Here is a 22,356-nt window from a genome sequence, read left to right on the forward strand (position 1 = left end):
CATGCACTGTAGCTCTAGGCTGTCCATGGTAGCATTTTTTGAGCCCTCACAAAAAGTTTTGCCAGATCAGCGCATGCGCTGGGTCAGGCGAGACCTAAAAATGAATGCGTCCTTATTTATGTAACTGGTGCTCGTGTAAAGCGCTCAAATACCTTCGGGTCGAGCTACTCATGTATAAAAGTGTAACCCCAAACAAGAAACTCAATGACATTGTCTCTTATCACAAATTCCGAACTGAAACAATCAGACTAAAGCTACAAGACAACTTAATGTGCAAGCAAGCTAATGATAATTTGAACCAAAGTTTGTGCTCCGAGGATGCCACTGCAGTTACAGTTTTGCACAAACATCGCGTAAAAAAACACCGGCGCGATTGCGGCTTGGGACATGGGAGGGGAGCCACGGTGATTAAAGTGAAACCAGCCACGGCATCGCTCTGGTTGATGTCTAGGATGTGGGAGGGGTGTTCTGTGCAGGGAGGCATTACCGCGCTCTAGTACATAAAACGAGCAGTCCACTTGTTTTCAATTATCGCGCCCGCGTCTGGGCACGATAATTGAAAACAGATGTGTCCCGTGCGCGTAACCGCAAGCCTTAGGCTGTGGGTGGTTACATTGGCTGGGAAAGGCGGGACATGCCCCCGCCTTTACCCACTTGCGTGCTGTCTTTTAAGGAAGACGCATGCAAAGGCCAATGGAATGTCAGGACTTCGCGCAAGAGAGAGCAAGCTTGTGCTCGAAGTGCTGGTGAGCTCCAAGAGCTATAGGCACGACCTAAAAAGGGGATTCCAAAACTGGCCTCAAATGCCTCCAAGTCCCTTATGGGATTGCCTGGTGTCCAGAATGGTCATTCCAGGTATGTGTGGCTTTTAAAGGTCAACATCCTGCTTCAGCTGTTCCTGCTGCTTCCACCCCATGCATGTAGTATATGGTTATTGTGAGACCAGCCTCGTGGCGTGGGCCCTCCCGACCAGCAAGTTACTCTACAACCACGCCGAACCTCGTGGACACGGCCTTCCGGCTCCTGTGGGCCAACATCCCGAGGGCCGACCAGATCCCCAACACGCATGCCCGGCCGAGGGAGAGCGAAATCCCCCCCAAACCAGACCGAGAGGCGCCGACCCTGTCACACCTCTGGTCTCTCCCCCGAGGGAGGTTTCGATCGACCACCAGGCCCCCGGTGAGCGGGCGCCTCGCCTGCTGGGTGTCTGGAGTCCCTCCAAGACCCACCTGAACAGATCAAAGGGCCGAGCGACAGGAAAACCCCGTCACACCGCCCCCCAGGCACCAGAACCCTCTCCGCGAGGACTCCGGACTTCAAAGAGGAGGGGAAGTATAACAAGGGGTGCTGAAGGGACGGGAGCAGAGAAGACCTGGACTGACGAGAGCCTGCTGACCTGGTCGCGGCTCGATCGCTCCCCGAACCGAAGAACGCTACCCGAACTCTGAACCATCTGAGCCCTGCTGACGCTGTCGCGGCTCCCCGAACTCTGAACCATCTGAGCCCTGCTGACGCTGTCGCGGCTCCCCGAACTCTGAACCATCTGAGCCCTGCTGACGCTGTCGCGGCTCCCCGAACTCTGAACCATCTGAGCCCTGCTGACGCCGTCGCGGCTCCCCAAACTCTGAACCATCTGAGCCCTGCTGACGCCGTCGCGGCTCCCCGAACTACGAACCTCCGGTGCCTGCTGAGTGACTCGCGGCCCGCTCCTCCAAGAGAATCGGCAGAGATTGCCGAGAGAAGCAACATCCCCTCAGCTCGAGGATTGAGAGCTGTGCGCCGGATACCTCGCAGAGACACTGATTCAAAGACTGTCCCGCTACCCCTTTTCCCTCATCACGAGATCGCTGCCGCTTGTGGCATTAATTCTGAACCTGCCTGCCGGATCATAAAGATCCCTGACAACTACCGATAAAAGCATATTGTCTTGCAACGAATTACTGTGTGGTGTCCCTCTATCCGAAGAGAGAGTAAGCGCAGCGTGTGCGATCCTAGGTACGAGACCCTTCCAGGAAGGGCCTCCCTGCTCTTGCTCGGCCTAACTCTGGGTAAGGTGGGCCTCCGGGTGGTCGGGAACGCATTCCGCAGCCTCCCCGGGGACGCCTTCCAACAGTTATCCATTTGCTGACAGCTTAGAAATGGGCAGGCACATCTGCATCGAATGCAGACACCAAGGGTCATGTTAAGAAAAGAGGATAGGAAGTGGTTATGGCATCTGCGCAAACATAGCACAAACTGATTTCACTGCTTGTGACACGTTTGCACAATAAAAGTTTTGAGAAAATACTTGTCCTTCACATTTTTCATTGTATAAATAATAAAAACCATACAAAGTTAGTTTGCTAATATTTCTATGTAAATAGGCTGTTTATGGAGTGGGATTTGCTTGCTAATATACTTCTATGACACATGTAAATTGGTTTCTTATGTGAGGAAAATATATTGTAATCTATATTTGTCCTGATGGAAAAACCTTTCTGTAATAAATAGTTTTATACTGGTACTTGCCCCAATGACAAGTGTCTTTAATAGGGGCCCTAGGGCTAAACTGGAGTGGTAATCATTAATCCTAGTTACTTTTTCATTCTGGCCACGAAACAGAATCCTGAAAACAAAGTTGAATGTTGACGGCCTGTGAATACTACATTAGTTTTACCTGTGTTCCAACGTTTTCTGTTAGGCAGAGTCCCCCACTCTGAAAAAGAAATGAAAAATAACACCTAAATGTTGGCATTACAAAAACACAGAACAGTTATGATGACAAGTTTTAGAACAGAAAATTGAGTCTTGTACAATATATTGTACCTTGTGGTTACACAAAACTCTTTGCTGCATGCACAACTTGGGACAACTATTTAAATAAACATTGGCAAAGCCAATAGGTCTCGCCTTTAGGGCCTATCGGCTTTACAATGTCTTTTGGTGATGCTCTAAATCATTGGCAAAATCATTTTTTTGCTGATGGTGTGCAGCATCAGCCAAAATAAAGACAACAAATGATAACTAAGCTGCATATTTTTGTAGGTGCATTCAAGCTCAATAACGTATATGCATAGTGCATCTTCATTCAAGTACACCATACGTCACCTAGCATGCACTTGCCTACAAAAGGTTGGTGGTTACATTATTTTGTATTCACCAATTCCAGATGGATCTGTAAGTAAAAAGATTAGATTGGTGTAGTGCAAAAGTGCTTTTTTGGAAGGAGGAAGGGTCGGCGACAATTTGCTCCCACGCCCTCCAAAAAATATTCAAAGGAATGCAGGATTATGGAGAGGTGGTTAGGAGAAATGAATGGGGAGTGTTTAAGGGGAAATATTAAAAAATATAAAAAGACAGGTGGGAGTAGGAAGAGAAAAGTAGCATACAAGAAGGAGAGCAACACAGGAGGCTGGGGCATCAACAAAAAAACGTGGTGAAGTTTGGCAGGAGAGAAGCAAATGAGAGAAAACAAGAAGTATATGAGGGAGAGAGCAACATGGAGCACAACGAGGTGGGGATTTGGCAGGGTGGAAGCGCATTAGGGAAGAAGCGCATTGGAGAAGAAGTACAATAGGGAGAAAGCTGGCAAAAACACAGGCACTCTCATAATTTGCTTAAACAAAAAGAAAAAACGTAGTTCCCTGATAGTGAGCAGTGGAAGGGTACAAGTCAGCCAAGCAAAAGGATTGTAACCAGGCTGTGCTCCAAGGGAGCAAGACATTAATAAGCAATCAAATACAAGTAACAATAAAAACCAACCAATGGAAAGCAATGTGGCACCAAGGTGAAGTTTTTGGAACACATAAGAATGAATCAAAACAAACATGGCATCTAGGTCCGGTGAAGATAGCTTACAGATCGACATAAAAATACTTCGGGATCTAACTATTTACTCAGGGAATTGAAAGATTAATCCGAGAGAGACCAAGAAAAAGGCAGGTAGCTTAATTTCGCATTGTGCAAAATAAATACACAACTGCATATTCCAACAGCAGACGCCATCATTATGGTCAATGGAGCTAAGCTTCTACCTAGTATCTCCTGTGGCCATCGAGCGTTTCCATCAAAATTGTCATCAGACTTCGAAAAATGGCAATGCATCGCCTTCAAAAGATTATTTCAATTACCACAGCACCCCCGCTGCACTCAGATACGCATGGAGTTTGGCCGACTCAAATACTATTGACTTGCAATGCAAGCTAATCCAGACTTGCTTAAGGTGGCCCTAAAAGAATGTTTCAAATAGCATGACAGCCTGTGGTCTGGCTACTTAACATCAGCACAAAAAAATCCTTGACTTAAGTAATTTGACTGAAGCCTGCTTTTATTTGGAATTCAAACTCAGAGAAGAGGCTTCAACTGACAAAATACAGATTTAGCGAAACGTGAACTGTATAGCCACTTTATCCATCCTACAAAAAAGAATGTATGCAGTATAATCTAAAACAATCGACAAATGCTGCATCTTTTGAGCTAGATTCATGATCCTCCCTATTAATGACGTCAGATCGAAGTGGAATGACATAGAAACCATCAGCCCTCATTGCAGATTCTAAAAATATAAAAAGGAATCCTTCTTGCACCTACTCAGTTGCTGCCCTGGGCTCGTGACAGAAAAACATACTGTGCTGAAACCAATGTTTTTAAAATACGGAATTTCAACCACTTCTGATAACATTTGTCACATAAAGGAGCTAGCTCGGTAAACTATTTTGGTTTTAAGATATTATTTGTGTGTGAGGACATTTAAGAAGTTGTAATAGGACATTCTAAGAATCACCAAATGATTTAATCTTCCCAGTGATGTAATAGTATTTTGATAAAATTGTACAAAATATCATGACCATGTACTTCACCTCTGGGGACATTGGCAAGAGATTGACAAGGATATAAACTTTCCGTATTTAAACAATGCTAGGAATCTTGCGTCATTTTACTCTATCCTTTTTTAGATTATGGCTCATTTTGATTGCAAAGATTTTAAGTAATTTGAAGCAATACAGAATTTATTTATTTATGGGTAAGCAATGTGCAGGATGCAAAAGACCTCTGTAAGCTATTGAGAAGACCAAACGTGTATTTTTCGTGATGAGAAAGCGTGTGCCGTCTGATAGGTGACCTGTAAGAATGCAGCATTGTGCTGGGCAGAGTCCAGGAGAGGATGCTCCAGCCAAGGAATTTGATTTCATTTGGCACAAGGACCAGCATCCTACAGGGGTGTAACTTAACTGAAGGCGGAGATTGGAATTCTTAGCACTACATTTTCATGTATAGGCTCCAGGGAATGCTGTAACCGCTTTGATCTTTTAAAATCAAGCACACTATCAGCTTGTTCTGGTTTCAGTAGTTGGGTGTGTGAATCCAATGCCAGTCATGGTTTACTAGCAGTCTATTTGGTTTACTTTGTAAGGAAAACGATTGAAGCTTTGCAACTTTACAAAATATTTTTGCAAATCCTTGTAAAATTGCCCCCAAGTTTCACAATCAGTTAAGATCGCACAGTTTTTATAAAATGGGCACTGCACTGCAGCATTACTTCTCCTACTGACCAGGGGGCTGGGTGCAGCAGCTGGTGGTTATCCTTTGTTCAGTGGTGCCATCCTCTATTTCCTTCTGGGAAATCCTGGGATAAGAGAAAGGAGTCACCCTGGCTGAGCAGTGGCCAATGCATTTCCCTGTTGCTACTTAGGTGACAGCAGGGAAACACCACTCCTTGCAAACGGATCCATGGCAGCCGGCATCGAGGCAGTTTACCAATGACAACCGCAATCAAATTCAGGAAACGCTGTACTTCTTTGTGAAATCATCATCAAGAAAACTTTATTGCGATTGTTTAAAATCATAAAAGTACAGTCTTAAAAAACACAATTTCCATGATAAAATACATATTCCAGTCAATTTGGGAGTACAAAAATACCAAATAGATAATAATCAAAATAACAATGTGGTTTTACAATATACTAACCATGCTTGACACCAAGATATCAATAAGTGATTTCGCTAGTTAGTGTAGATGAATATTTGCCAACTCCTTGTTACTTCCTATGATGTCATCAAAAAGACACAGAAGCATTATGTTGCTTCTGCTACCGCTATGCGTTTGATGATTTAGAGCCTTTTGCATTCATTAGTGCCAGCGTACTAGCTAGGGGCTGGTTGATTGAAGGTATTAACAGACAGTAATAGAGGAACCAGTAAGAAAAAAGGAGAAGATACATGGGCAAAAAGTGGACCAGAAGATAGTAGGTTTTCTTCAGCTACAGATTTAGGATTTGAAACTCCATCACTAATCAAACCGGATAGGTTTCTTCCCACACTCTTAAATCACTTTATGTATGCCAATCTCATGCACTGCAAGTCATTGCAGAGCTACTGGTTTCACACTCTAAAAATACACGCATACAGAAACAACGTTGTAAACACTGAATTCAACCACAAGCCGCCTCACACATCCTACATCCACTGTAAGGTCAAAGGTGTTGCACCCTTTGTTTTCCCGCTTTGCCCGTTTGCTGAGAAGTGTATCTTATGACTAAGAACAAGAGAAACTTTAGGGAAAGTGTACAGTGTTGTATGCCAACAGAAGTATGATGACAGCAATAGGAACGTGGTAAAGCACACTACAGTTGATCAGTTGTACAGGAATGGACACCCCTGGCCTATTATGTGGGAGATTACAGAATTATTATATCTCACAACTGCAACCATTTGAAAATACAAATGCACTTTGATGTGAGAAAGGGGATTTATTAGTTGGGGTGTATGTTAGTCCCCCACAAGTAACAATGGTACTGTTCTTATTAGGCCTTGTAAAACTTTCAGTAATTTAAACCTGGGCTCAGAGTAGAGGAGCTTATGTTAAGAAGTGTAAAGCACTTAAAAGTACCAAAACAGTTAAAAAAAAAAAAGAAGTTAAACAAACCCTCCCCTGTGGTCCATCGAACCCAGGTCTGGGGGCAGCTTCTCTTCCACTGGCATTGGTGCCTGGTTGGATAGGAGGACAATAGAGAGGGCAGGCCCAGGTGTGAGTTACATACTCCTTTAACAATTGGGAAGAGGTCAGAGCCTAGATGGTTATCCTCTCAGAGGAACAAAACACCTCCCCATTCCCAAGGCCTTTTGTCTCCACTCTTTGTCAGCCAATTCTCAGCTAATCAAGGAGCTATTCAGCTCCTAGGTGACAGTCGGAAGCTCAGGCAAATTGGCTTCTAGAGGTTTTTTTAGGCAGACTAAACGTAACTTTTTAAAAGTACCTTTTAAAAAATATGTTTTACAAACCAGGCTTTACCAATAAATTTGGTTTGTAATAAATATTTTTTTAAATTCCAGGAATAACCTTTATCTGGTTCCCAAGTGGAAATAACTATAACCTTTATTAAAGTATTCCCAATTATATCCTACGGCTATCCCTGCTACGATGAAAACAGCGTTTAGAGCATTGATACTGTAGGGAAATGTTTAACATGAAATATTTACATGTTCATCTTTTAAATATGGTACCCCTAGCCTTATAGGCACTTACAGCACTCTTAGGGGTGACTTATTAATACTGAAGGAAGGTTTAGGTTTGTCGAAAGGGGTTATATAGACATGTCAAATTTGAAGTTTAAACCTGCTGTCAGGCCACTAGTAGCAGGCAGCAGTCATGTCTTACTTTGTCATCTTAGTGGTGGCAAAACATGTGCTGCAGTCCATTAGTTTAAAGAAAAATGGCAATTCAGTGACCACTTGTGAGCCTGGGTCTTGGTTATAGTAAGGTAAATGACTAACAAGGGAATCATTCATATGAAAATTAAAAAAGTTTAAAAATAAATTGTATGTCCAATTATTGACAAAAAGAAGCATAATAAGGTTATTCATATAAACATTTTGAAATAAATCAAATTCTGAAAATTTGAAATAACGAACAATAGGCATATCTATTGACTGAATTATATAAAAACTATTAGAAATATACAAAGAAGGGGTTCAACACAGATAACATCTAAACATACATCGACAATGTATCATCCCAGTAAAGCAATAAGCTCCATAATCACATATGTCAATTCCACTCTCAAAATTTGAAATGTCCATCCGTAAGTGAGAAAAATTATAATAAAATAAAGAGGTGGACTTTACTTTGGTGCTTTGGTCTCAAGTGTTAGGAATCCTTGAGACCATCATCAAGACAAATATGATATGAGAGGAGATGTAAACATGAGCCCACAGGAAACTAAGCTGTTTTCTTATTCAGTGCAAAAGGGTACTTAAATGAGCGAATGCAGGCTGAACTTTTAAGGTGTAATATATAATGCACATCGTCGTGAAGAGAAATTGTTCTAGAATAAATCAGCAACTGGCTCTCTCGAAGTCAAAGACCGAGACACTGGTTTTTGCATCTCCTTCCTTGGACTTTAATGCCAGTATAGACCACTTATGGAGGGTTATAAGGCTATTAGAACGTCCTGCCACTAGAGGGCAGAATGTTCTAACAAATAAAGGATTGAAATCACCTCAGGCTCTCTGAGGCCTTTGTTCACAGCAACAGCTGTGAAGGACAACACTGGAATATTGGAGCTCTGGGCTTCTACCGGCCATTAGAAGCCCGGAGCACTGCATTATTTTAAATGGAGCTCCCAACATTCCAATGTTTTAATTTTAAATAGAGCCTTTAATCCTAGAGTGGGTCTTTAATGGCCAGTATAGCCCGCCACAACAGGCTATATTACAGTTCCCTTTCTCTCTCAATCTTAATATGGGATTATTTTGCTTGTGAGGGTAAATTTACCCCATTAAACAATGTGGGTAGACTTCACAATACTCAAGTCAAGTTATTGCTCAAGTATCTGTATGTGTGGACCTGACTGATACATTTAGAGGACTGTTCACTTGAACAGGTGGCATTGCTTATGTGTAAAGTACCACACAACTCACTAACTTTATTCGCATAAAATGAACTGAAATACACTGGTAAACTGGACTGAAATGCACTGTTATCTTCTGGTATTTATACAGCTATTTATGTTTAATCACACATACTTGTTCTTCTCCCTCCTTATGTAGGTAGGTCTCTGCTGGTAGATAACCCTCCAACAAATACTTAGCTATCATTAAGTTTTGTACACAATTGTATTATTTTCACATCACGTTTCGCTGACCAATACCAAGTGGCAATATCCATAGTCTCTGCTGGCAGGGCAGAGAGGGTCTTTGGGCCCCAACCACATCAAAGGGCTGAAATATGATCACCTATGGCACAGGTTAAAAATGTTTGACTGTTTGTCCTTTTAATCTTCTAAAAATCAATCACAATAAAGCCTATGGAGGGGCTTAAGTTAATTTTAGGGTTTCCTTTTCCTTTCTGTCCCTCAAACGCCTCACTCCTCAAGCTAAGTGATAGCATCAACATAACTACACCATTTCAGTCTTAAGTACTCCCTCATAAATTAGTTTAAAGCCACTCATGCTGATGGACATGAGTTAGAAACAGGCCCTATGAGGAAGTGTGCCATAGTGATTGGTTGAGGGTTCATGACACATGACAGTAAGAGAATAGTACAGTCACTGCTTTTAAAACTCAGCCTATAATAATTATCCTCTTTTCAAATTAGAGTACATATGGAGATCATATACGTGAACTGGGAGAAGGTACTCAGATGCTGCATCCCTCATTTCCTCTTTTGTGGTTAACTAAAGGTCTGTGTTTGATGGTCTATAATTATGTGATGTGTGACATTGTATTCAATGGTGTAGTGGTGGTCGGAAGACATTTCATGCATGTTGTGTTATGATGGTACCCTTCAGAGTGTGTGAGGTGGTGTGAGTGTATCAGGAAGTGATGAGTTTTTCTGTTCGAATCAGTTTTGTGCATTATACTGTTTATTAAGTGTGGGTGTATATATTATGATGTATACTGGTGTCATGGTGTGAGTTATGGTATTTGAGGGATTGTCTTATGGTATGATTGTGGGATAAGTTGTATGTTTGGGTTGGGATGGGATGGGATAGTGTGTGATGGGCGAATCATGTGAGCCTTGGGCAGGGCTTAAGATGCACTGAAAGACCTGAAAAACACTTACTTTAAATTCAGGTTTGCAAGAGCATTCTGTAAATGTCTGCTGGCACAGCACACACCTGGGAAAAAGAGAACATTGCTAAAGTTGCTGCTATATCAAAGTGAGTGGATCACAAACATTGCAATGGTGGTATTCCTGCAGTACATGCATGTTTAAAGAATAATAAACTGAAAGGTGGTTTAAAACAAACATTGGGGATTGTGATACTCAAAAAGCAGATTTCTTGTTAGCAGTTGAAAGCTAACAAGCACATTTTGCTATATTTGATTATATTGAGTAAAGATGCTGCAGTGGGATATATGTTTAGTTAGCTGAATCTTACAGCGCAAGTTTCGGAAACATTATTAAGGCCATCCTATTTTTAGAAAATACACAGAGAAAGATTGTTCTGTATGGGTAGACCATAAATCTGACATTGGAAAATGTGCATGTACTCTATATGCTACCCTTAGCAAAACTGCTAAAACTATTTTATGCACAAAGTTTACATGCATGCTGAAGACACACAATTGATCTATGGATTGACAAACAGAGGCAACGCTAAAACTAGGCATTCCGGTCTTTCTGTGGTCAGATGGAGAATGGTCAGAATCTTTTTACTGAACCTGAACTTCTTAGCACAAAAAAATAGCCTTACCAAATGGAACGCATACTTCTGGGCAGACACTAGCAGCCCAACATAGAAACACAAATCACGTCTGAACCATGGAATCTGCAATGATTGCAACCTTTCTGTGGACACCCACTTAAACAAATGTTCTGCTTGTTGTGTTTTTCAGCTTTAAATGCTTAATTGAACATATGGGTTGTTATATCATGGTTTATTACGTTGTGAGTCGTTACTTTGAGGTAAGTACATATGAAGTGCATTTACTTCATATCACTGTCAGTAAGTTTTTTTGCATGTTTATATGCCCATATATCTTTAGCTGCATATACAGATTTTTTTCTGAAAATCTAAGGTTACAAGGACATTATATTTAGGAAATGCCATTAAAAACCATAGAAATTCACTGAAAAAACAAAGATTACAGGGACGTTATAGTTAGGAAATAGAATTTTAAAATCATTAAAAATTCACTAAAAAAAACAAAGGTTACAGGGACGTTATAGTTCGGTTCAGATTTTACACACACAAAACCATAGAAATTCAGCAGTTATACATATCTCAAGAAACTATAACTAGTGCCCTGAGATAACTAACTTGCACACTCACCATGCACTGTTATTTATCCCAAACCAGTCATGACATCTTCAATGACATCATGGATAATATCACTAACATTTCCAATAAAATTACTGATGAGAAAACTGTCCATGGTGGGGGCACGACTTATAGTTACCTTAGAGCACGAGTTATGGTTACTTGAGAAGTATAATTAGAACTTCTGCATTTCCATTACAATACACAGCCCAAGAGAGGTGGTGTTTCCCGGGGCTGTGGGGGTGCCCCACGGGCTCCCACATTAATTTCATTTTAGCCCCAGGGAGGTGGCAGACCCTAGGGCTGAGGATGGGCTGTGCAGGCCTCATGAATTTATTCAATTACTTTTGCCCCGGGGAGGTGGTGGTCCCTAGGGCTTTGATAAGTTCTCAGTGGATGTGCCCCCGGGACCTGGCCCACCCAGGGGCTTAATTTAAAACAAGTATTTTTTCCTCCCACAAATTTGTGGCAAATTAAGAAAGAAATATGCTTCTTTGGCATTACGGGGTCCCTTTGGGTCCCCAGGACCAACTTTAGGGGGTCAGGGTATTTCTACCCTGTCCCCTTTTCTTTTTTTCAAAAGTTTTTGGAGAGGGCCTTGGCTGATACCAAGTCCCAAAATGGCAGCCAACACTTCCTACCTGAAGTGTTGGTAGAAAATCAGAGCTCTTCATTCCCCTGCACAAGCTTGTCTTCTTTCGCTAAGGCATCATGGCCACAGATATCACTAACTTATATATTTTTTTAAATTTCTCAACAACTAATGAATGGATTTACACAAAATAACTGAAAGCGTGATCTGCATAACCAAATGCACCTTTCTGCTAAATTTGGTGTAATTCCATCCAGTGATTCAGGCTGCAGCTTCGACTAAAGGTCCTATAGAAATTAACATAGGAAACACATCTTTTTTCCGGCTCCTGCTTAACAGATCAACCCGAAACTTTCCATGCACAACAAGACCCAACTTGACACATTTTTGCAAAACGTTTGTGTTAATTCAACAAACAACTGCAAATATATAGGCAAAAACACTTTTCCTGTGGAAACATGGTCCTTACTATAACTACCTACTGGTGACCGCCAGTACGTAATGTGTATGTGAATAAATACATATATATCTATATATATCTCCAAACCCTGGCCTGACTATCACTTCTAGGAAACCCAGGCACGGACCGCGTTGCGCTCAAGGAACAGTCACAAAAACGTTGTGTTAGGCAGAGCTGCAGTGAAGATTATTATAGAATATTCGCCACTAAATAACCAGGCATAGTGCCTGCCATGACGCGTTTCACTCACATCACGCGAGCTTGATCACATGATGATCAGACATAGATATATATATTTGATTATATATTAATATAATAATAATTAATCATTAATATATATATTTACACTGAAAAAACCAAAGGTTACAGGGATGTTACAGTTAGGAAATAGAATTTTTTAAAAACCTTAGAAATTCACTTGAAAAAACAAAGGTTACAGGGACTTCATAGTTAGGCTGACATTTCACTCATACAAAACCAGAGAAATTCAGCAGGCAGTTATAGCTAGCTGAGCTAGCTATAACTCACGCCCCCGTCAGCTTAACTATAACGACCCTGTAACCTTTGGTTTTTTCAGTGAATTTATAAGGTTTTAAAAAAAAGTCTTATTTCTTAATTGTAACATCAATTTTTTTAAGAGAGCCTCTTTGTATTTCATATTTTCTTTGTATAATTAGACATGGTATATTACATTTATATTATATACCACTCATTTTTTATTTGGTATGTGTTTATCAGAAAGTACATTAATAAGTTGTTTTATTTTTGAGAATTTTTTGAGTCGGCACAACATTGTCGCATTTACTGTGGAGAATCTGTGATCAGCAAATGCATTTCACATTCTGAAAAATACACTTAAATACATTTTCAAAATAAAGTTTAATTCTAAATATTTAGTAAGATATTGTTTTACCTTTTCTTTCTGTGATCAATTTAGGAGAAAACCTCCTTTACAAAACAAAATCTGATTTGCGACTACCGACATCATTGCGGTGACGTCGGTAGTCCCGAAGACCGTGCGGTTTGTACAAAGTATAAAACATATATATATATAGACACATTCTACAGTACATTTAACAGTAGAGTTTTATAGGTGCACTTTTCAAACTCATATTTTTGAAGTGAGTTTCCAGAAAACTCGTCTTCAAAGACGATTTTCTGTTATCGTGCAACCTGAAACTCTGCATACAGTCTTATCTGTAGCTGTCTTATACACAGTCTCAACAAAAAGGCTCTTGTCAGAGCCACCCAAGAGGCAAAATTTCTTTTAATTTTCTTGTCAAAAAATGCTTTTTGAAAAATTGCTCTAACATCACGATGATTGGGATCACGTTGTGAAATCGCGAAACAAATGCAAACATTCAACAACCACCACCACATTAAAAAACTTTTACTTGAAAATTAATTCTATTACAATACACACATTACTAATCACATCACTGCTTCAAAAACATATTTGCACACAAATTTATAGTAACTTTTTTTAGTAAGTGTGTTTGAACCCTACTTTTTATTTTCGCGATGGTGCCGAGAGTCGCGATAACTTCGGTAACCGCGATAATCGCACCTTTTTTAGGGGGTGAAAAACTCCTATGCACACATTTTACAGTATTTTAGCCTGTAGGGGTTTATTACTGCCCTGTTTAAAGTCACATTTTTGTAGGAAGTTTACATAAAAACAACCATTTAAACCAATTTTCGTTTTTTGCCGTGATGCCAGGTGTCATGATGAAGTCGGTAGCTGCGATCACCATAAATACGTCACGGAATGACAAAACAAATGCAGACATTCAATAGCCACCACCACATTCAAAACTTATAACTGCAAAATGAATTAAAATCAACACATAACTATCTAAATGACTGTATAATAGCATGCACAACTTCCTTAATATCTCTATAACACAATGCATAACTTTTTCAGTGTAATCTAAGACTGCATGCTTCACTGTATCTCTAAGTCTCTAATTCACTGTATAAGTATTTGAGGGGATCTGTGAGACAATGCGTGAGTCTATCAATACTTCTGTAATGAAATGCATGACTGTCTCAGTACATCAATGAGTGGGTGCATCAGTGTAACAATGGGTCTGTGATTGGTTGAGTAAGTCTCTCACTCAATCTGTGAGTAGGGGCATGAGTGCCTTTGTAAGTATATGACTGTCTGACTCGATCTGTGAGTGGATACATGAGTGTCTAAGTGAGTATCTGAATGGGTGGGTGAGTGGGTGGGTGCATGACTCTCTCAGTGGGTCTATGACTGGTGGCGTGAGTGTCTGAGTGGTTCTGTCAGTGGGTGTATGGGTCTGTGAGTGTGACTGCGTGGGTACATGAGTCTCTTGAGTATATAACTAACTGGGTGCATAAGTCTCTGAGTGAATCTATGAGTGACTGTATGGGTGTGTGAATGTCTGAGTGGATCCGTGAGTAAGATGTATGAGTGTATGAGTGTCTCCATGGGTCTGAGAGCAGGACCATAAGTCCCTTAGAGGATGAGCAAATGGGTGCATACATGAGTGTCTGAGTGGGTCTGTGACTTAAAGGGCGAATGTCTGGGCGGGTCTGTGAGTGGACTAGGTGAGTGAGTTTGTTTGTGTATATCTGAGTGAGTTTCTGAGTGGGTGTGTGGGTTTCTGAGTGTATGAGTGACTGAGTCCATAAGTCCCTCAGATGTTCTGTGACTGAGTGTGGAAGAAACTCTATCGGTTTGTGAGTGGTTATATGGGTGTCTCAGTGGATCTGCGACTGGGTGCATGAGGGGGTCTGTGAGAACATATGTGAGTGGGTCTGTAAGTGGGTGCATGAGTCTCTGAGTGGGTCAGTACATGGGTGCATCACTCTCTGAGTAAGTCTGTAAGTAGGTGCATAAGTACCTGAATGGGTATGTGAGTGAGTGCATGAGTGTCTGAGTGGGTATGTGACTAGATGTATAAGTGCGTGAGTGGATATGTGAAAGGGTATGTAAGTGTCTGAGTGAGTTTGTGAGTGCATACATGAGTGTGAGACAGTGAACAGTGAGTGTGTACAAATATACATTTTTAAATACATTTTCAACAATATTCGCGAAGACGTTGTGATGGTTGTGATGTCCTTGCGATATCGCATGTTAGCATTCACGCAAATTTTCAGCCCTATGAACAATTCCCGGATGATAAAATGGTGGCTGCAATTTTCTGTTCTGGTTGCGTCCAGCCAATCAGAGCATTCTGGTTGGTGCACACAGTCGCAATTAATCGCAAAACCACTGTGAAATATCTGTGGCCAGAGAAATATTTATAATTTTGATATTAAATTTCTCAAAAACTACTGAATGGATTTCCATAAAATAACTAAAAGCACACTCTGCATTACAACATCTACCTTTCAGCCAAATTTGGTGTAATTATGTCCAGCAGTTCGGGCTATAGGTTCGACAGCCCATTCCTATCGGAATTAACATTACAAACCCACCCTTTTTTCGCAGCCCTATTTCGAAGTTCCCACTGCATGGATCACACCCAAACTTTCCATGACACACAGAACCTACTTTGATAGGAACATTTCATGAAGATTAGTCAAACAACGCCAAAGTTATAGGCAAATCAAATAATGCTTTTCCTATTGAAACTGGGTTCTAACTATAACTACCTACTATATATATATATATATATATATATATATATATATATATATATCCACGCTGCACTCGCACCAGTGTCTCGCACTCTCGAACGGGTGCTGTTAGGCGGGGGGTGCGCCCGCCAAATATCCACGCTTCCAGTCCTCCTTCTTATAAGAAAAGACACAGCACTCACGGGGTCGAGTCAAGATTTATTGTGACTCACAACGCTAAAAAACCAGACGCGTTTCGGGTATGCCTTCCTCAATGGTTTACAGGCATCACGGAAGCCGCCATATTTATAATACATTACATTGCCACCACTTCCGTGCAACAACAACAAACAAAGGACTAGCATGTCCTTGTAATCACTAACGCCATATTGTAATGGTTTTTCTAAAGCGAAATGAAATGCGCATTCGTTGTGCTCAACTGCTGGTAGACACAGAGCTTGGTTTAAATAAACGCAAATTGTCTAAGATAATAGGCAAGGAATGTTAATGTAAAAATCTCGCCCATAATGGGCCAACATTAAATATTCATATATATGAGATCTATGACCAATGGGGAATGGACACAAAAAATAGTAGCCTGGTACAGGTATATAGACGACCTCTTTATAGTGTGGAGAGGGTCACAAGAATCTGCTTTACAGTTCGTGGAGATACTTAATGATAACCAATACAATCTACAATTCACAGCGGAGATTAGTTCAATTAGTGTGAACTTCTTGGATCTCGAAGTCTTTATTGATGCTGACAAGATTAACACACGTTTATTTCGGAAGACCACTGCTGGTAATTCAATTTTGCATTTTACCAGCAGTCATCCTTTCAAATTGATATCAAGCATCCCCTACGGGGAATTTTTGAGGATTAAAAGAAATTGTACCAATGAGGCTGACTTCTTAGCCTATGCAGAAGAAAGCATAGAGAGATTCAAAATCAGAGGTTACAATGAACAATCATTACGTGAATCCCTTGAGAAAGTGCAGCAGAAATCTAGGGATGAACTCCTCAAACCAAAAATAACTGTAGAGACTAAAGAACAGTTTAGGATGATTACAACCTTCTCTAATGGATCGGGAGAGCTAAGAACATTGCTGAAGAAAAATTGGAAACTACTGAGGAATGATCCAATTATTGGTATAGATATTCCGAGACAACCCATGCTCACATTTAGAAGAGCTAGGGCGTTCAGAGATACTTTAACCAAGAGCCACTTTGTACGCAAAGTCCCCAAACCATTTGGTGAGGCACCCCATGGTTTTTATCCATGTGGTAAGTGTAAATCTTGTAAAAATTCTAAAAAGGTCCTTACCTATGAGGCTATGGGAACCCATAATTGTAGATACATTAGAAAATTCTTGACTTGTAGCACTCCGTACACAGTATACTGCCTTGTGTGCCCATGCGGCCTGAGATATATTGGTAGTACTATTCACCAAACCAAAATCCGCATACTTGAGCACACAAGAGCAATAAAAAACCGAGATACAACATACCCCGTAGCCAGACACTTTCAAACGTACCACAATTGCAATAGCGATTTATTAACCTTTTTTGCAATAGACCAAGTGCCGGCCAATATAAGAGGAGGGGATAGGGTAGCTAGATTGAGGAGACTCGAATCAAGATATATTATAGATTTGGGTACCAAGACCCCCGGGGGACTCAACACTAATGAGGAACTTACCGTACATTTAGGGTAAGGGGCTCCCTATCTAATGTATACTGCATGAACTGTACTGTTCCAATGAACTGGTTGGAAACTTTTAATCTCTTATGGGTAGTAACAATACGAATAAATTGAGAAATGTATCCTAGTAGTTGACTATCCAAACTGTACTGCTCTTATGAATTGTTTGAACTATCTTATTGGTTGAAAATAACATGAATTTATTGGGAAATGTATCCTAGCAATTGATTATGAAAGTTTCTCTTCTTTCCTCCATTCTTTTCTTCTTTTTCTTCTTTATTTTCTTTTTTTCTTTCCTTTCCTGCATCAGTGTAGGATTGTGTACTCCCATGTGGTGATGAGGAGCTTGGGAGTCTTGGCCCATTCAGGGCGGTATTAATCTGTAAATTAATTTGCAAATTGTTTTGGAAATCTAGGCAAGTATACGTAACATGGGTATTTACATGTATAAATGGGACATGATCCTGATTTCCCACTGTGTCGATATGGATCGTGGGAGGAATATTATAGATCTCATATATATGAATATTTAATGTTGGCCCATTATGGGCGAGATTTTTACATTAACATTCCTTGCCTATTATCTTAGACAATTTGCGTTTATTTAAACCAAGCTCTGTGTCTACCAGCAGTTGAGCACAACGAATGCGCATTTCATTTCGCTTTAGAAAAACCATTACAATATGGCGTTAGTGATTACAAGGACATGCTAGTCCTTTGTTTGTTGTTGTTGCACGGAAGTGGTGGCAATGTAATGTATTATAAATATGGCGGCTTCCGTGATGCCTGTAAACCATTGAGGAAGGCATACCCGAAACGCTTCTGGTTTTTTAGCGTTGTGAGTCACAATAAATCTTGACTCGACCCCGTGAGTGCTGTGTCTTTTCTTATAAGAAGGAGGACTGGAAGCGTGGATATATATATATATATATATATATATATATATATATAACTCTATATATATATATAACTCTAACTGCTAAATTTGACTGGCTTTAGCATCCTTGTAACTATCCTTTGGTATTTTTTGTATATATATATATATATATATATATATATATATATATATATATATATATATATATATATATATATATATACAAAAAATACCAAAGGATAGTTACAAGGATGCTAAAGCCAGTCAAATTTAGCAGTTAGAGTTACCTGGGCTAACTATAACTTATGCCCCCACAATGCACTGCTTTTGACCTCACATATTACATCACTTATGAAAGGGGCAGTGATATCACTGATGACATCATAAATGACATCACTGAAGATATCATCCAGTGATTCTGAGTTTTTCCTAAAGGTTTCTGAGTGTTAAAGATATATAGTAAGATACTACAAAACTTAAATGTGTACTTTCTGTAACACTAATGAATAATACAATTTGTAACATATATGTTTATGAGTGTCTTTGAGTATATGTGTGTGAGTGGCTGTATGGGTGAGGAAGGGGGTATGTAAGTGGCTGTACCTGACTGAATGGCTCTGCTGAGAAGCTGTATGGGTTAGTAAGTGGGTGAGTGAGTTGGAATTTGGTTAACTGAGTGGGTCTGTGAGTTACGGTATTGGACAGTGAGTGACTGTGTGAATGGCTGTGTGGGTGAGTATGTGGATGTATGAGTGCTTGTATAGATGTTTGAATGGGTATGTAAGTGCTTGTATGGGTGAGCGAGTGGGTGTGAGAGTGGCCGTATTGGTGAATAAGTGAGTGTGTGGCTGTGTGTGTGGCTGTATGGATGCATACATTTTTGTATGAATAGCTGTATGGATGAGTGATGGTTGTGTGAGTGGTTGTATGAGTCAGTGAGTGGGTGTGTGAATGGTTCTATGAATGTGTTAGTGGTTGTGTGAGTACTCGTATGGGTATGTGAGTGGGCATGTGAGTGGGTTTGTGAGTTGTTGTGTGAGGGGTCCTGTGGATGATGTCATCAGTGATGTCATTTGAGATGTCATCAGTGATGTCATCAGTGATGTCACTGACCATGTCATCAGTGATATAATATGTGAGGTCATAAGCAGTGCATTGTGGAGCATAAGTTATATCTAGCTTAGGTAACTAGAACTGCTGAATTTCACTGGTTTTGTATGAGTGAGATCTGATCTACATTTGTTTTATATTTTATTTCCTATCTGTAACCTGTAAACTTTTAGACTGGGTGATTGAGTGGTTGTATGGTTGTATAGATTGGTGTCTGGGTGTGTGAGTGGCTGCATGGGTCTGTGAGTGATTGTGTTAGTGGTTGTATGGGTCTGTGAGTGGGTGTATCAGTGGCTGTATGTGTGTGAGGGCCTGTGTGGCTCTGTGAGTGGGTGTGTGAGTACATGTGTGCATCTGTGAGAGGGTGTGTGAGTGCCTGTGTGGGGGTGTGAGTGGGAGTGGATCTGTGAGTAGGTGTGGGAGTGCCTGTGTCTGTGAGTGTCACTATGGGTCTGTGAGTGGCACTATGGTTCTGTGATTGGAAGTATGGGTCTGTGAGTGACTGTGTGGGTCAGTAAGCCTGTGTGGGTCTGGGAGTGGGTGTGTGAGTACCTGTGTGAGTCTGTAACTGGGTCTGTGAGTGGCACTATGGGTCTGTGAATGGGGTTGTCAGTGGCTGTGTGGGTGTATGAGTGGCTGTGTGGGTCTTTGAGTGGGTATATGAGTGCCTCTGTGCATTCATGAGTGGGTGTGTGAGTGCCTGTGTGTGTCTGTGAGTAGGTGTGTGAGTAGTGCTATGGGTCTGTGAGTAGGTGTATGAGTTGTGCTATGGGTCTGTGAGTGGGTTTGAGAGTACCTGTATGGGTGTATGAGTGGTGCTATGTGTCTCTCAGTGGGTGTGTGCATGCTTGTGATGGTCTGTCAGTGGGTGAGTGAGTGGCTGTGTGGGTCTGTCAGTGGGTATGTTAGTGTCTATGAGGGTCTTTGAGTGGGTGTGTGAGTGCCTGTTTGAGTCCATGACTGGGTTTGTGAGTGGCACTATGGGTCTGTGAGTGGCTGTGTGAGTGGCTGTGTGGGTCCGTGATTGGATGTACGAGTACCTGTGTGGCTCTGTGAGTTGGTGTCTGAGTGCATCTGTGAGTTTGTAACTGGGTTTGTGAGTGGCACTATGGGTGTGTGAGTGGGGTTGTGAGTAGGTGTGTGAGTACCTGTATGGATGTGGGAGTGTGAGTACCTGTGTGGGACTATGAGTGGGTATATCAGTGCCTGTGTGTGGGTGTGTGCAGGTCTGTGAGTGGAGCTATGGGTCTACGAGAGGGTGTGTGAGTGCCTGCATGGGAGGGTGTTGAGTGGTTGTGTGGGTGTGTGAGTGGTTTTGAGGGTCTCTGAGTGGTTGTGTGAGGGTGTGAGTGAGTATGTGAGTAGGTGTGTGGATCTGTGAGTCAATTCTTTTTGTTTTTAATCAGGGTCTGGATCTGCTGATTCACACGGGATCCTTGCATGGTAAAAAAAAAGGTTTGGGGCCAATTTTTTGCCCGTCAAAGGGGTCCCTCACAGACCCCTCCATCAGTCCTCTGGGCTCAGGGTACATCTACCTTGACACCTATCACTTTTTAACTTTATTTCCCCCCATGGGAACTGTGTCCCATTGAACAAAATGGTGGCCATAACTTTCCTCTCAGGTTGTGGACAGTTTTTCTCGACATTGCTGTTGGTGCGTGGATTGCTGTGGCATTTTGCAAGAGCTAGAACTTTTACGTGCACCACCAGTGTTTTGGAAGCACAACAACATTAACCGCAAACTTTGGAGTTGGTATTGTGCAAATCAGCAAGCCCCCAAACACACGGAATAGCTCGGGAAATGGAGGCCGGTGTGTTGGAGTGAAGGTTCAGTGTGGGGAGCCCTCTTGTGCTCCCAGTGGGGCCTTTTCTTTCAAATCAGCCCCCTCACTAGACTTGCATTATGGTTGAGAGCTGCGCACCGTGGTATTGACCGTGCAGTGGGGGGCAGAGGCTCATAATTCTAGTTTGGTCTATCAGAGACTCCACAATTGAACAGCTACAGGAGTATGCAGCTTTGTTAGTAAAGTTTCCACTGTGAGGTAATGAGGTGACTCATTTGGAATGATCATGTGAACTTTGGAGATATATTTGTTTTCAGTCGTATTATAGCAGGCTGCATTAACTGCTGCTATCAGTTGTTTTGTGCTTTTTCATGTGGGATTTGGACAGCAACAATATATTTTAATAGATAGTTTCTTGGAGTTGCATTTATATTTTTGCACATTACATGACTGAACGGAAATGGACTGAGGTCATGATATTCATTGAGGAGATGCAGCAGTGCACTTTTATAATGTTGTGAAATCACAACATCGAGAGGGGCAATTATGATCCAGACTGCTTGGTATTTACAGTGGACTATAAGGAATTTGGTTTGCCTCTCCAGGTTGTACTTTATTAGTGTACATTACATATGTTGGACATTTAGTCAGAAATATGATCTCAGTTAAGCTGTTAATTTTAAAACGGAATAGTTTGTTTTAAATAAGAAGTGATGATATTTAAAAATGTTTAATGGGATGCATTGCATGATTCCGTGCTAATTTTAGCCTGCAATGAATGGAGTTGAAGGAATTTACCTCAGATGGCAGCAGTATTCATATTATTAAAAGGAATCATGACAATCTTACAGACACTCTCCAATCACCCTGAGTGTTTAACAACTGTTTCACTTTATTTATATTGTGTTGTCTGCCAATGAACATTGCAGTATTTTGTTTATGTGTAAAAGAGTATGTATAATGTGCACAAAATGGCGCTCGTCAGGTGACCAT

The 22,356-nt window shown here is 41.1% G+C and overlaps 1 protein-coding gene across 2 annotated transcripts in view; it reads right to left on the bottom strand.

Annotated features, from left to right (window-relative positions):
- The window catches only part of LOC146780066 (meckelin-like), a 400,358-nt gene that overhangs the window by 311,762 nt on the left and 66,240 nt on the right, over positions 1-22,356 (bottom strand). For both annotated transcript variants that reach the window (XM_085637891.1, XM_085637890.1), the window contains exons 5-6: positions 10,044-10,098; positions 2,657-2,695 (exon numbers count right to left, since the gene is read on the bottom strand). In XM_085637891.1, coding sequence (XP_085494017.1) covers positions 2,657-2,695; positions 10,044-10,098 — 94 coding nt within the window. The remainder of the gene's footprint in view (positions 1-2,656; positions 2,696-10,043; positions 10,099-22,356) is intronic.

This window comes from Triturus cristatus, chromosome 12 (genome assembly GCF_964204655.1).
Source record: "Triturus cristatus chromosome 12, aTriCri1.1, whole genome shotgun sequence".
NCBI lineage: Eukaryota > Metazoa > Chordata > Amphibia > Caudata > Salamandridae > Triturus > Triturus cristatus.